The 14,793-nt window shown below is 39.7% G+C and overlaps 1 protein-coding gene across 1 annotated transcript; it reads left to right on the top strand.

Annotated features, from left to right (window-relative positions):
* Positions 1-2,126: 2,126 nt before the first annotated feature.
* On the top strand, positions 2,127-12,299 carry gpr108 (G protein-coupled receptor 108). Its single transcript, XM_085458684.1, has 18 exons — positions 2,127-2,730; positions 2,993-3,112; positions 5,195-5,245; positions 5,426-5,514; positions 5,612-5,682; positions 6,570-6,715; positions 6,804-6,866; positions 6,956-7,057; positions 7,135-7,268; positions 8,294-8,369; positions 8,462-8,535; positions 8,623-8,740; positions 8,816-8,946; positions 9,306-9,349; positions 9,430-9,479; positions 9,706-9,789; positions 10,122-10,243; positions 10,722-12,299. The coding sequence occupies exons 1-18, from the start codon at positions 2,635-2,637 to the stop codon at positions 10,807-10,809; spliced, it is 1,659 nt and encodes a 552-aa protein (XP_085314810.1). The 5' UTR covers positions 2,127-2,634; the 3' UTR covers positions 10,810-12,299.
* The last annotated feature ends 2,494 nt before the right edge of the window (positions 12,300-14,793 follow it).

Below are 14,793 nucleotides of genomic sequence, written 5' to 3'. Positions count from 1 at the left end.
TACATATGTTGCACCCCAAAGGTGGAGAAGAAGAGAAGTTGTGCCATTTAAATTCATGTCTGTGCCATTGGACTCAAGATATGAAGGATCATACCTTTGTTTTATTGTAAGACGAGAAGTTCCCCAAGGAAATAAAAAGCGACGACACCACCGGCGTCATAATAAAATATCATCCTCTTCCTCCTCACCTCAAACCTTGGTTGCCATGGGTTACAGTGTAAATGTAATGTTTTTAATTACTCTCAGCTGACTAAGACATGTTTGTCCTATATAATCACTGAGGCTACGATTAGGTACTTGAATTGAAACTAAATCTGTTGACCACAATCCCCAATCTGACATCAATAGAATCAATAGAAAATTCCATGCATCATTCTTGTGGGAAGTTTCACTCTGTGGTCAGCACATGTGCTTTATCGTAAATTTGTGTATTTTCATAAGTGTGATTGTTACAGAAATAGGAATATCAAATATTACCCTTACTTCTAGATAGATAGAACTTTATTAATCCCTCGGGTGGGTTCCTCTGGGAAATTCGATTTCCAAAAAAGCACAGCACCGACAGAAGTTACAGAGTTACAGAATATTACACACACATATATATAAATACAGAGACAATATAAATAAAATATACGAAGGGGATAAATAGAATAAATAGGAATAAAAAATTTAAAAAAAAGAGGAATTAAGACTGTGATAATAATCAAGTCTCTATCGAGCATCTCTATAAATTTGCTGATCTCTCCTGTTCACATATCACCATCCAGGAAATGGTTTTCTTTCTCTTTGGCCTCCACACACTTCATCAAGCTGTCTGACTGCAGCAAACCTCTCACCATAGACTGCTGGCTGGTGTGTGTGTGCACATGTTGCTGTGTGCAGAGCAGCACTTGGACAAGACATAAACAGTAGATCAAGAAAAACTGGTGTAAATGGCTGTAAAAAAATGTATTTATTTTTTTTAATTAAAGTTGGTCAAATTATTTTAAAAGATAATCAAATTACAATGTAAAAAGAATTGAATAATATGCAATCAGTTATCTATATTACTGAACCATTATACCTGCTCAGGCCCAAGCACCAGAATGACACGAATAGCAAAGAGCCAATGAGCACCGAGCTGCTAAAGAGCCAGATGTGTACCTCAGGAGTTGGTGTAGACCAGGGGTGGGGAACTCAAGGCCCAGTGTCCTGCAGGTTTTAGATATCACTCTGGGTTAACACATCTGAATCAAATGATTAGTTCATTACCAGGCCTCTGGAGAACTTCAAGATATATTGAGGCCATATTAGCCATTTAAATCAGCTGTTTGGATCAAGGACACATCTAAAACCTGCAGCACACCGGCTCTCAAGGCCTGGAGTCCCCCCACCAGGGGGGAGTCTACACCAGGGGTGTAGACTCCAGCCAAACAACAGCAACAACTAAAAGCAGGAGTCACATACAAGTTCAGCTATAATGGTGATAATACATCAGTTGTTTAGTCAGTTGTTGTAGATTTACTGTTGTGTGAAAAAGAAATTACACCCGCATTCATTTTCACAATTTTAAATATCAGGATATATTAAAAATACATCTGGACATCTTAGCAGCCTCTATCCATCAATCTTTAAAGGGTTATTAGTTATTTCCAAATAATTTGAAACTCATCATATTACAGTGAGAAAGTTTATTCCCAGGTGAAAAAAATATTCAAGACAGCTGCAAAGCTTCTCATGACTGGAAGTCCCAGAAAATCCCCCTTAGTGACTTTTTTTCTCGTGGCCACAAATAAGTATTTCGTGGGCACGTTATACTATTTCGACGGCACGAAGTAGTATTTTGTGGCCACAATTTATTTATTTTTTGGACCATGTCATCAGAGGGGCTATAAAAATGATCTTGTTTGAACAATAATCGCGATTTGTGGACAATACAAATAACGTGTACAGAGAATATAGAACATTTGTTGAGTGAGACAACAAAACGTAAACTCGTAGTTTGAATGTCTGAAACAATAAAAGCTCCACGTGTCAAAAGTTCATCTCCGCAACGTAACAACACAGAGAGACTGTATCCGACGTGGAGGGTCATTCTAATCACGTGAACTCATTTTAGCCGGAAGCTTAGTGTCAGGGCTGAACCACGTGATCAAAATCTAGGACAACTCATATAAGGTGTAGTCAGATCCTTGAACAACATTTATCGTTTTCTGACACAAAATTAGTACAGAAAAGCGGGTTGTACGGGTGGGCAGTTTTAAAGCCTACATTGCTCCGGTTGCTTGCGCAGAGTGTTGTCTATATCTCGGCTGTGGCACTGTAGCGGGTGTGAGCCCGCAGCAGCTGACGCTCTTGTCCGCACCTTAATCAACGTTTTGTTCTTGACACCAGACCAGGAAGTCAGATCGTGACGCCTACAAGCTAGCTGTTACCTTAAGCGATGACAGCAGAAAGGAATTCGAAAACAAGATACATGGTTGTAGTTTGATAGTAAACGACGCCGTTTAAGAGCCGGAAAGCTAAGCTGAAAGATTCTAACTGTCGCATTTGACCTGGTTTACATTCAAGTCTGCTATCTAGCTTGTTATTTAGCCACCTGGAAGGATTGACGCTCCCTAGTATTAGCAGCTAGTTACCGCTAGCGAGTCAGCGATGGCGGTGGGGCACAGAGTCTGCTTTGTGGCTGGATTTTTATTCATATTACTTCTGCCTGGGTGCGAAGCAAGAATACACAAGCTTACATTGACGGTAAGGCAACAAATTATGACAGCGCTAGCTCGGGAGCTAATGGCGTGTTGTTTTCCTCTGCTCCCGTCGAGCGTCTTACTACTCAATTCGTATGTTGTAATTAATTCTAATGGCAGAGGACAGTCCAAACATAATGTCGCGTTGGGTTTTGTTATGGGCGCACGAGAAAAGCTACCAAAGCTTCTTAAATCTGAGTCTTAGGAGACATGTTTACTGACTGAACCACAACAGCTGAGCTCTACTTGTTTGTTCTTACAACCAGAATGAAATTCGCCACACCATCGACCTCAACGACTTTGGCTTCTACGCTAACGGAACTCTGGATGTCTACCTGCATTCACTGCAAGTCCCGGAGACTTCAGTGGACTTCAGCAAGTACCCAGTAAGTCCGGTGTGTGTGTTTGGTTATATGCGGTGGTTCATTGACCTTTCTTTTCAACAGGTGGCATTGTGTTCTTCAAAACGATAGAATTGAATTACAAAAAGAAAGAAAATAATAATAATAATAATAATAATAATAATAATAATAATAATAATAATAAAAAAAGCAGGAACAAATTCAAGCTAGAGGTAATGTTGTACCAGGCAGTACCGTTAGATGTACGGTTTTATATATTAATATGAAATGGCACATCTATTACAGATGTGCAATTCCATTTCTATTTATCATTTGTTTGCATAAAACCTTTAAATCTGAGGCCACATTTGAATACAACTATGTCAAAATGTTCTCCAGCCTCTCCATAAATGTAAATCCACATCTGTAATTCGGGACAGGTGCATCAACAGTTGTTTGACTTTGAATATGAAAAATAAAAATAAAAACAACTAGCAGTCCTGTAAAGACCCATGAAACTTATCATATGTGGTCAAACTAAAACAAAAGTTGAATGAAAAGAACATTTTCTTCATCTTTGTTACTAAGAATTTCACTCAAAATATGCCTTTTGGACAGAGACTCAAAATTAATGCGTGATTGGAAATGAAGGCTCTGAGTTTGCGTTACTTTATCTGTGGAATTTTTCAGTTTTTGTTAATAATTGTACAGCCTCTTGGGTTTTAATAAACAGGTTCACCGTAGCAGATCCATAATCAAACCCACAGTCGCTGTCCATTTTGTGTAAATGGACAGCAAATTATAATCATCAACAGGTTTAATTAATTAAAAAAAAATTTTTAACACTGAGGTTTTGAAGGGAAAAAATGTAACTATATGTTTGTTAACTGCTTGTTAAAGAATTAATATCTTGACTCGATTAGGCTGCAGACAGAGTTAATGAAGTATTTTTGGCCCAGCTATTTGTGTTGTTATTTTGTGGATTCTCTATGTAATGTGGCAATATTTTCTTCTATTTTTGTATATTTTATACAGTGTGTAAAGTGTTTGTTAGGTTTACCTAAAAGATTAATTCTGTTCATCTGGATGTAGCGTTTTCACTGAGAAAACTGTTTCGTCACTCATCCAAGTGACTTCTTCAGTGTCAGCTGACTCCAGGTTTCCCCAACTTTATAAACAGTACATTTGCACAATGACTGAAACTAGCACCACTCATGAAGGCCAAAGATCAGTGGTTATGAGAATTTGCATATTCATTATCAGGAGACTGACCTCACAGCCCAGAACATCTTTTTAGCAAAGATTTCTATTTATCTTGGTACAGAAGCAAAAAATAATGAAAAAAAAAAATAAACAGACAACAAAATTGGTCTCAGAACCATTTATCAGGCTAATAGTTCATTTAAAACAAAAGGATTCAATCTGACCTTTTTTCAAATTTTATTTATTTATTTTTCCCCAATGATTCATCAGACTGAAGGACTAATGAGCTAAAACATAAATGAAATCCATCCAGTTATTCACATTTCATTAGAACGGCCACTTCTCCTACAGTATTAATCAGGATTTAATCAAACCATCACGCAACGATCATCTAATGGGTCTTCACCTGAATTACTCAGCTGCAAGGTCTCAACAAAATGTGCTGTTTTGTGGGGAACAGCCTGTTAATTGTGACTATTCATGGGTCAGATGAGCTACTACGTCGCTGACATTTTTTTGTTGTTTTGTTTGTTTTGGGTTTTTTTTTTTTTTTAAATATAGGGAAAAAACATACAATGAAAGTATGCATGAACATTGCCTTTAATAAGCCTCTCTTCCTAGACAGTTGTTGTTAAACATTCGAGTGCACTGTAAGCAGTGTGACCGCTGAAGTAATGTAGTGGAGTGCTCGAAACAACAGTGAGTCGGGCTAACCTGACACAAAAGTCATGAAGCAGCAGCAGTGAGCTCATCAACCTTTGGTCTTGTGTTTGCGATGGTGTCAAGTGTCATGTTTTAAGAGCTGATTTGACAGTAAAAACTTGCAGATTGAGTTAGTGTGATAAAATATGTGTTATAAAATAAATAGAGATTTGAATCAGCTGCTTTTAACCCTACTGATTAACGTAATCCCACTTTCTTAAGGTTGGGTTCAGCCTGTCCAGATCGCGTGTTAATGGAGTCTTGTCCTACACAGTAAGTACATCACCATAAATATTTCTGTCAGCATTGTACATCATTATTTTCAGACCTTTCAAAATCAGTTGTGCAATCATGTAGGACAAGGACGGCCTTTTGTTGAAATGCACTTATGAAAGTTTTGTTATTATGAATACAGGTGTTGAGTGAGTGTTTGTGTGACGTTTCCCCCTCTAGGCAGAGGATTTGAAGAAATGTCTGCTCACTCAAAATGCGACCAATGCCGAGCCTCTCATTCGTTTTCTCATTAATATCAAGAACCAAAGGTGTGGATGTTTCAGCACTAATATTCAAAAATGTTTGTTACAGTGCCGTCGGCAGCTCAGTGTGTGGAGGCTAACTGTATAATTTGTGTTTGTGTAGCGTCAGTGTGGATGCTGTGAATAAACAAGACAACATACTGATTGCGAAGGAAAGGGTTGAAGCAGATAAAGGTTAGTGTTGGCCACACAAATACCAAAATTTGGATTTTGCTTCCTTCAGTGGCATCATTTAAACAAAGTACACTTTAAATTTCTATCCCACCCCAAAAACAATTCTATTTAAAGTGTTCTATTAAAGGCTTGTCTTTATTTATTTTTTGATAAAGAGAAGAGTAACTCAGATGTATTCATCAAGGTTCTTCTGTTTTTGTGATAAAGGAGCAGGTCTTAAGAAGTGTTTGTTTATGGTATTTACATAATATGTCAAATGTAAGATAATTTCATAGTCTCTGATATATTTTACACAGTGTAAGGATTTTCATCAAATGCACTTGTAGCTCTTTCCCACTAGTACTTACTCTGCTCGACTCTGTTTTTATCATTTGCCATCACAGTCGAGTGTCAACCAATGTGCGTGGGATCTTCATAACAACGTGGCTGAAAGTGCTGTTACGTCATTTATATGTGGAACAAACGGCACAACAATGGCGGGCGTCGAAGCGATTTGTATAGCTACTATTCAGCGTGTGGCTTTTTGTCACAGTCTGGGACCACAGTGTTGATTTTTGTGAACAAGACGCTCTCACGACTCAAACACTGACATCACTGACTAACCAATCGGTGTTATGCAGTCTGTTAACATCATTTTTGGATCACCTCTGATTTGTGTGGAACTCCGGCTGAGTAGGCACTAAAAAAAGTACCTGGTACTACAAGCCTAAGCCGAGTCAAGTAGGTACTAGTGGAAAGAGGCATTGCTATTATACTGTCCTTTGTTTTCATTCGACTTTGCCTTTGTTTTTGTTTTCTTGATATGAAAGCATCCACCTGTGTATAGAATGCTCGGAATAAACTAAATTTCTACCTTTGTGCCTGGCATCTGCACTTGTGCTCTGTAGATCAGGAGAAAGTCAAACGTGATTCAGAACAACAATCAAAAAATCAGGATAAGTCAGCGGAGCACCAAGACAAACGGAGCGATGACAAGAAACCAGAGCAGGCTGTGCAGAACCCTGAAGCTGTTAACGTGACAGGGACATTCAATGTATGTTTTCCTTGTTTTTTGTTATTTTGGTCTATTTTTAGTTTGATTTTAATCCCAAAATTAATTTCTACGCTGTATTTCATTTTAGCTAAGCAGTCGCCACCATGTGACTTTAGATTTGGAAAAAAACGGCAGCATCTACAGCTTCAGTGTAAGAAAATCCTCCTTATCCAGTATGCTCAGGCATGTTTAAGGGCAGGATTGTCTCTGACAGGAAGTGTTTTGTCTTTCTCTCAACAGTTCCGCATACGGTTTGGCTCAGAGGCGGAGGGCCTGTACAGCTTGAAGTTCCACTACTGTCGAAACAGCGATCCGGGATTTAACGAGCCCTACTCGTTTGCAGTGAGTTGAGTATTTTTGAGTTTATAAAATGCACACTCACGTGCGTGTGTCTGCTTACCATGTTGCGTGCATCACAGGTTGAAGTGAGGGAGAAGAATCCCCATGGCTTCCTCTCTGCAGCGGAAATCCCTCTGCCTCGCCTTTATCTTTATATGGCTGGAGTTTTCTTCATTGCTGCTCTGGTCTGGGTGTACAATCTCATGAAGCACAGGTACACGGGCACAATGAAGTAATAGTGAACCACACTGTTTTGCAGGATTGGAAATTAAAAAAAAAAAAATCACTTGCATAATCTGGGAAGCTCTTGCTACAAAGTGTATGATGGAAGAATACGGTTAGGGCCACTGGCTCATATGACCCCATACTAAAGTGAACACAGTTTGTAGTGTTTATTGTTATAATCACTCTAACATGAAGCATGACAATATTTGCTAATTGACACTAATTAGATCATTAAGCATAGGATCCTGTTCACACCTCAGTGGAAGACTGTGGCACAGTCACTGTTTTACAGTGGGTGTTGAGTAACTTCAAGTACTTCACACTCACTACAAGGAACTTTTAGTTTATAAAGTTTAAAAAAAAAAGACTTTGGCTTCTTTGACACATCATACTTGACAACGCAGCCCAAATACATTTTTTAAGAAGATATCTGAAGTATTTGCTCCAATCATGACAGTGAAAGAGCACTAGCTACCACTGGCCTTCCTCTAGATCCCACTAGTGCCCCGCAGGACTCTACAGACATGCCCATAGATGCTGCAGCCTTCCCACTAAAGGAACATAAAGCAGGTTTACAGTGAGTGATTTACTAAAACGTGTTGTCCTTTAGCCAACTTGGCAGCTATAGCTCTGGCAGAGTGTTCTGCTGTGGCTTACTGTTGCTCTGGAAGTGCTCATAGCCCAGAATATAAGGAAGAAGGAAGGAAAATTGAGTTACAGAATAAAAACATGCGACCCCATGAACTGCTGGATTTATTAAAGATGGCTGAAACGCTTTCTGTGCTGACATGGCTCGAGCTTAGCTAACAGGTTTGCATTCCCAAAAAAAAAGACAGACTAACAAAACTGACCTGCAGAGGTCATACAGTATCCTGCCCCAAAGCATTTGCCCAACATTTTCAATTGCTTGACTAAAATTTACATCATAACTAATTATTTGGATGAACCTTAAGCAGTAGGAATAAAAGCATTTCCTGCAGTGTTTAAACATCTCTCTTCTGTGCTTGTTTGCAGTTACAGTGTGTTCAAGATCCACTGGCTGATGGCAGCGCTAGCCTTCACAAAGTCCATGTCACTGGTTTTCCACAGTGTAAGTGCATCACCACCACAGCACAGTCTGAGTTTGAATCCTCTCATAAAAAGAGACTCACTGAATTCTGCCTCTGTCCCCGTCTCTCTCAGATCAACTATTACTTCATCAACACTAAGGGGCATCCTATTGAGGGCTGGGCCATCATGTATTATATAACACACCTGTAAGCAGAACCTCAGCAGAATCGGCATCTTAGCCTAGGTTGTATTTGATTTGTATTACACACAAAAAATGTTTGTATCCTTCCCAGGCTAAAGGGGGCGCTCCTGTTCATCACACTGGCGCTGATTGGTACCGGCTGGGCTTTCGTGAAATACATCCTGTCCGACAAGGAGAAGAAGATCTTCATGATCGTCATTCCTCTGCAGGTGAGCAGCAAATCAAATGGTGTTTGGGTGATTTTTATGTGTATTTGCTTTGATGGCTCGCCGGTCGTGCTGCAGGTCCTGGCTAACGTCGCATACATCATCATCGAGTCTACAGAGGAGGGCTCCAGCGAGTACTACGTGTGGAAGGAGATCCTCTTTCTGGTGGACCTTATCTGCTGTGGAGCCATCCTTTTCCCTGTTGTGTGGTCAGTGTGATATCTGTTATTGAATTACATTTTAGTCCCAAATTAGTTTTGGGGGCTAGTGTTTAAAGTTACTAAGATTTCTGGGATAAGAGGATCAGTATGGGAAAGTGGAGCATGTTTGATAGAGTAGAACGCCCAGAATAATTCAACTTCATGAAAAAAATGAGAGGGGACCAAAAGCATTGCCGTCCAGCCCTGCCTACTTGATGAAACAGTCATGAAAATTTTCAGTTTGAAGTTATGAAACAAGAGATAAGTAGTTTCTTGTAATTCGAAATGAACTTTGTGTTACGTGGTGTATGCATGCAAGTTTGCCCCAAATAGCAGATTCATTGTATAACACGTCTCTGTCTTTAAAGGTCAATCCGTCACCTACAAGAGGCTTCTAGCACCGATGGCAAAGGTGAGTCCTGCTGCAACTACAGGGCTTTAATAGGTGGAGAGGTTTTGTTCTGTGTTTAACTTGGTGCATGTTTCTTTCAGCTGCCATGAATTTGGAGAAGCTCAAGCTCTTCCGCCATTATTATGTGATGGTAAGAAGGCCAGTATTTTGCTGTTGTTCTGTGACCCTCCATTCATCTGAACAATCGGACCAGTAATAGATTTACCAGTTACACTGAAAACTTGCCTCTGACAATGTTTTTTAGCAAAGCAAAATTAATCCTGAGGAAAATGAAGATTTTAGTGTGATTGATATTTTTTTTTGTTTAACCGTGCAAATTTAAAGAGTTCTTACTGAAATGTTTTCTGTCATTTTAGATCGTGTGTTACATCTACTTTACAAGGATCATAGCCATTCTGCTCAAATTCACTATGCCTTTCCAGTGGCAGTGGTGCTATGAGGTAAGACGATGACTGTGCAGCTACAGCAGTTGTTTGAAAAAAGTCGAGGACGGTCTGTGCTCTCTGAATCAACAATGACTGGCAATACTTGCCTGATGTGAGCTGGTATAAATCTGCCAGCACATTACTTATTTAAAGCCCTTTATTAAAGAGCACTGTATTCCCCTCTGAGGCCTGATGGGATATTAGCGTTGCTTGAAGAATGTGAAACAGCGCATATGTTAAAAAGGCCCTGTGCTACTTATTTGTTTGCAAAGAAATTTTCCGGATGTTGTGGACAGTGTTAAGACACTTTCTCCTGTCTGTTATTAAACGCACTGTTTCTTCTTCAGTTTCTGGTGGAGGTGTCGACTCTCATCTTCTTTGTGTTGACGGGCTACAAGTTTCGCCCAGCATCCAATAACCCCTATCTCCAGCTTCCCCAGGACGAGGACGACGTCGAGAATGATGAAGTGTAAGCGTGACACGTCTGTATGAGCCCACACCTGGCATTTAAATAACTTATCCTGTTACTGAGTTCTTACCTGATTAATTTATACTTGGAGAAGTTATAGAAAGTAGCATGTCTTCAAAGTATGGTTGAAGTAGCCAAATCTCCGTATGAGTCTTTTATTGAGATTTGGTTTTTTGTCCTCATTAACACAAAGTGAAAACACTGATATCGCATAGCATGTGTGCGGTGTGATCATAAATGAATATTGAAGAAAACATTACTTTATGAGTGATGGTGCTGAAAGAGCTGAAACTATTCTAGTGGTGCTGACTGTCTATTTAGTTCCATCACATAAGGAGGAGGCTCGTGTGGGTAATGTGTGGCTAAGCGTTTGTTTTTCTGCGATTTCCATAAGATTTAATAATTCCGACTGAACTAAGATGAAGGTTGAGAAAGTGTTTGCCATTAAAAGTGCTGCTGCTCTTCTGTTTGTGTCCAGAGTGACTGAGTCAGGTGCACTCGAGGGCATTTCCAAAGTCAAGAAGACGTCCAATGGACGCGATCGCCAGAAAGAGTCCACCTTGTGAGCAAGAAGCTGCATCTTTGGGAGCGGCCAACTAAACATCCCGAGGCCAGCTGACAGAAAGGGGTACACACACACACGGACCAAGGCTCCCCACTTCCAGTGACAGCTCTCCCATTGAAACTCTTTCTGTGGTTGCAGTGGTTGTGCCCACTGTCTGGCTATGCAAAAAAAAAAAAAAAAAAAAGAAACGGACTAACTTATTGGACGCTCTCTGTTTCCCTTAAATGCTCCACCTAAAAACTGAGAGGTACTGAGATACAACCACATGGACGGGTGGAGATATGAAAAGGAGCTCTGATGTTGTGTATGTTTCATTTCTCTCTCCCCCTCCAAAGATAATTTTTTAGACACTTTCTTTTGAGTGTGTTTATAGCAGCTATTTAAAACGGTACTTCTGCGAGCCTCTTAGCTGTAACTATTCCTGTGCAGAGTGTGTTTAGTGTGTGAGTGAAAGTGAGACGACACAGGATTTGGCTACCCCCGCCTCCCCACCCCAGTGACAATAGCCCATACTCAGGTGAAAGGCTAATCAGTGTATTTCAAATTTAAGCATCCGTCTCGTGTTTCATTCCCATTGTTCACGGGTCATAAAAATCCCACTTTATCACCACACAGTACCGTAGGTTTTTTTTTTTCCTCTTACATGTATGATTTGTATATTGAAATATATGGTTAACAAGAAGTTGTATATTTCAATATAGATTGACTTATTACATATTGAAGTGTTATATTTCAGTATTATTGTTGATGTTGGAGACTTAAGCGTTCCTCCCAGCCCGTCACTCGGACTGCTGCTGTAATTTAGTGCTTTAGTGGTTTGAGGACAACTCCAGTACACCTCTGTGAATACAACCAATATGGTGACATGTGAAGATGTAGGCAGATGAACAGTTTTTTTTCTCTAAAATAAGCAGAGAAGTTTGCCCTCTGCGTTTTCAATGACGGCCTTGTTCTTTACAACCCCTCCCCCCCCATCTCTCGTTTGGCATTGCTGTGCCAACTGGGCAGAGAAGTGACCTAACTGATCATTTTTGAATTTGCCTGCTTTTGGTTTTACCTTTCTGCTCTTGATGTGAAGCTTATTTTATGAATTATTGGTTTGATATTAGATTTTGAAAAGATCAGCAATGTGTGTGCAGCCAAACTGGGTGGATGGCCATTTGTAAATAAGACTGCTGACACAAAAGGAGGCACTTAACACTTTGCTGAGCAGTGCAGAGAGGCTTTGTGGAGCGCTTTAGACAGTTCGGGTTCAATCAGATTTTTTTTCCTCTTTTTGGATAGACAAACAGGTGTGGCGATGAGGAAAGACTACTGAGATTTTACTCCAATCACTCGGTGCAGGGATGACCCCAGTACCTTGGAGGGAAGGATTTAGCAGTGGGTGAAGTTCACTTTAGTTTCAGTGAAAACATTTTTTTAATTGTTACAGAGAGCTGTTTGGTGTCTGTATCAGCTGTCACAATAAAGTTCTGCAAAGTTCTCCGATTACACTGTTATGTATATGTCATTTTTGGGGTTTTAAACTGCATAGCTTGCACTAAAAATAATCAAGATGGGAAAAGAATTGTGCTCCAAGCATGAAGAAAAGTGGGGAACCTGCAGAAGGAGTCACATTTGCCCCGAGCTTTGGCTCCTCCTGTGCCTGGTAAAGGGGCACCGACTTGACGGAGCTCCTTCAGAGGCCCACACATTCAGCTGCTGTCTGCACACACACAGTAGTACTCTGCATGAGTCAGCTGATTGTGATGCTTACAACATGTTGAGGGTCTGACCTGCTGTTTCTTCATTTACATGATATGTAAAGTAACTACTGAGCAGGTTTTGCATGACAGCCGCCAAACCTTTCCTGCCCATCTGTTTATTTAAATTACATCTGCCTCAACGTTAAAGGTGATTTATGGTACTCTCGTGCTTCACATCATGTAGTTCTTTAAGTACAGTCACTTCATGTTCAAGAAAAAAGTTTGAGATTATCTGAGCTTTGTGACATTTTGTATTATCCTGCTGGAAACAGCAATCAGAAGATGCATACCATCTGGTCAGAAAGGTATTGACCTGGTCAGCAACAGTACTCAGGTAGGCTGTGGTGTTTAACTGATGCTCAGTTGCCACCAAGGGGTCCAAAGAGTTCAATGCTTTGGACTTTCAGCAGGTCATCTTGACGATGCTTTCATGCCTAAATGCACCTAAATGCTTGAAAATGTAAGGGAACTCTTTGAAAACACATTAGATCTCAATGAAGGCGAAAAATCAATGCAAGTTAGGAATACCTTCTTTTTCTTAACCCTTTACAGCCGATCGGAGCGGGCACGCTCTGTTTTGCGTAACTATTTTTAAATCCCGGTAGCTCTGCAACCAAGTAAGCTAGCGCAATAATTTTTTTTGCATATGAAACTGGAGGAGTTGTACTTACATCTTATGCCATCAGCTTGTCCTCGGTCACAGTTTCCTTCCACATATAGCTTTGCAAAAACTGCATAAAAATCACTTGCAGCAACAAAAACATGATATTCCAGAAACACGCTTCGCCGATCCATCAGCTGTTTGTAACACTTCCTACGGCCATCAGCGCGAACTATCACATGACCGCATGACCTGCCCGAAACCGGAAGTGACGTCATTTTGCGGAAATGTAGTTTTTTACGATCGGGGCCTTATGAGCTTGTGTTTTACTTGTTATGTGTTTTAAAAAGTTATGTTTGACTTTATGACTTTCTGTGTCGTTTCTGGGATGCTTAAGACTCATATTGCACTGCTGGAAATAGTTTATTTTGATGCATATGCTGTTATTTTGCAAATTTGCACTATAATATTTATTTTCGTTTTTCCTGCAGTATATAAAAATTGGTGTATTTCAAAAATAAAACTATGAAGACACTCAAAATAAATTTCCTGTGGTGGGAAACTAGTTTGTGTAACTTTTTTGTATTTACAGTTTTGAGGGATAAGCCTCTTAAATTTCTCTAACTAGAAATATATGTTAAAAAAACAAAAACGATTTTCAATTTTTTTGTAGTTTATTGCACTTTTTTGCAATTTATGTAATTACTATGCACCTAATACAGACATATTATTAAAGTTTGGGCTATAATGGTTGTATTGATGTATAGCAACTTGAAATGCTCCCAAAAATGGCTCCACAGCATGTAAAAATATAATATAAGCTCTGGCGAACTTGGTTCTATGGTAGGTCTTAAAGGGTTAACTTAGTAACATTTTTGCCCTTAAGAGAAAAATTAGATAGAACTAAACACTGGTTAAACACCAGACCCTGCTCTCTGACTTCCTCCTGAGGTTCATTCGAAGAGTTCCTGCAGTGGGAAATTACCTAAGTTAAGCAGATTTCTTGGGCAAAGTTGCAAAAATGAACCCATCCATGTAAAACAAACTAGTTAATAATGTAAATGTAAACTAGTACGCTATTTTATAAATGAAGCAACCCAAGGAATTATATCACCTTCAGCTTACTATGCACACACAATTACATTTTTTTTTAATTTTTTTTTTAAGCAGCAACATTTTGTACAGCAAGAATGGCAGTCATTTAATGTGGAGCAGCACACTCTGGGAGCAGTGGGCCGGACCAGTCAAACGCCCTTTCTGTCAGTGTAAAGATGTCCTGTTTATTTTTTTTGTTACTGTTGGCCTAATGTTTAAAAATATATAGTGTAAATTGAAAAAAACAAACACTATAAGCACTGTTTCCTGTCATTGTCAATGGGGGATGTGTCCATCTGTAGGCAAAGCTGTAAAGCTAATGTGAATAAAGTTAAAAGTACAAAATCTAGCATGCCAGTGTATATATTTTCCAAAAGCCGAGTGGGCCGGATTGGAGTCTTTGCCGGAAGATTCTGGGCCCCGGGCCTTAAGTTTGTCACCCTTGCTGTAGAGCAGTATACATGTGGGATCTCCATCCTTACTTTAACCCTTGCTTGCACAGCAGGCAGTGATTCATTACTAATGGAAAATTTCGAAGCGGAAA

Source organism: Copadichromis virginalis, linkage group LG6, assembly GCF_057382275.1.
Source record: "Copadichromis virginalis isolate Kocher_CV1m ecotype Utaka linkage group LG6, C_Virginalis_male_GT1.1, whole genome shotgun sequence".
NCBI lineage: Eukaryota > Metazoa > Chordata > Actinopteri > Cichliformes > Cichlidae > Copadichromis > Copadichromis virginalis.
The sequence above is the reverse complement of the archived record's forward strand: the minus strand, read 5'-3'. Positions and strand labels throughout refer to the sequence as shown.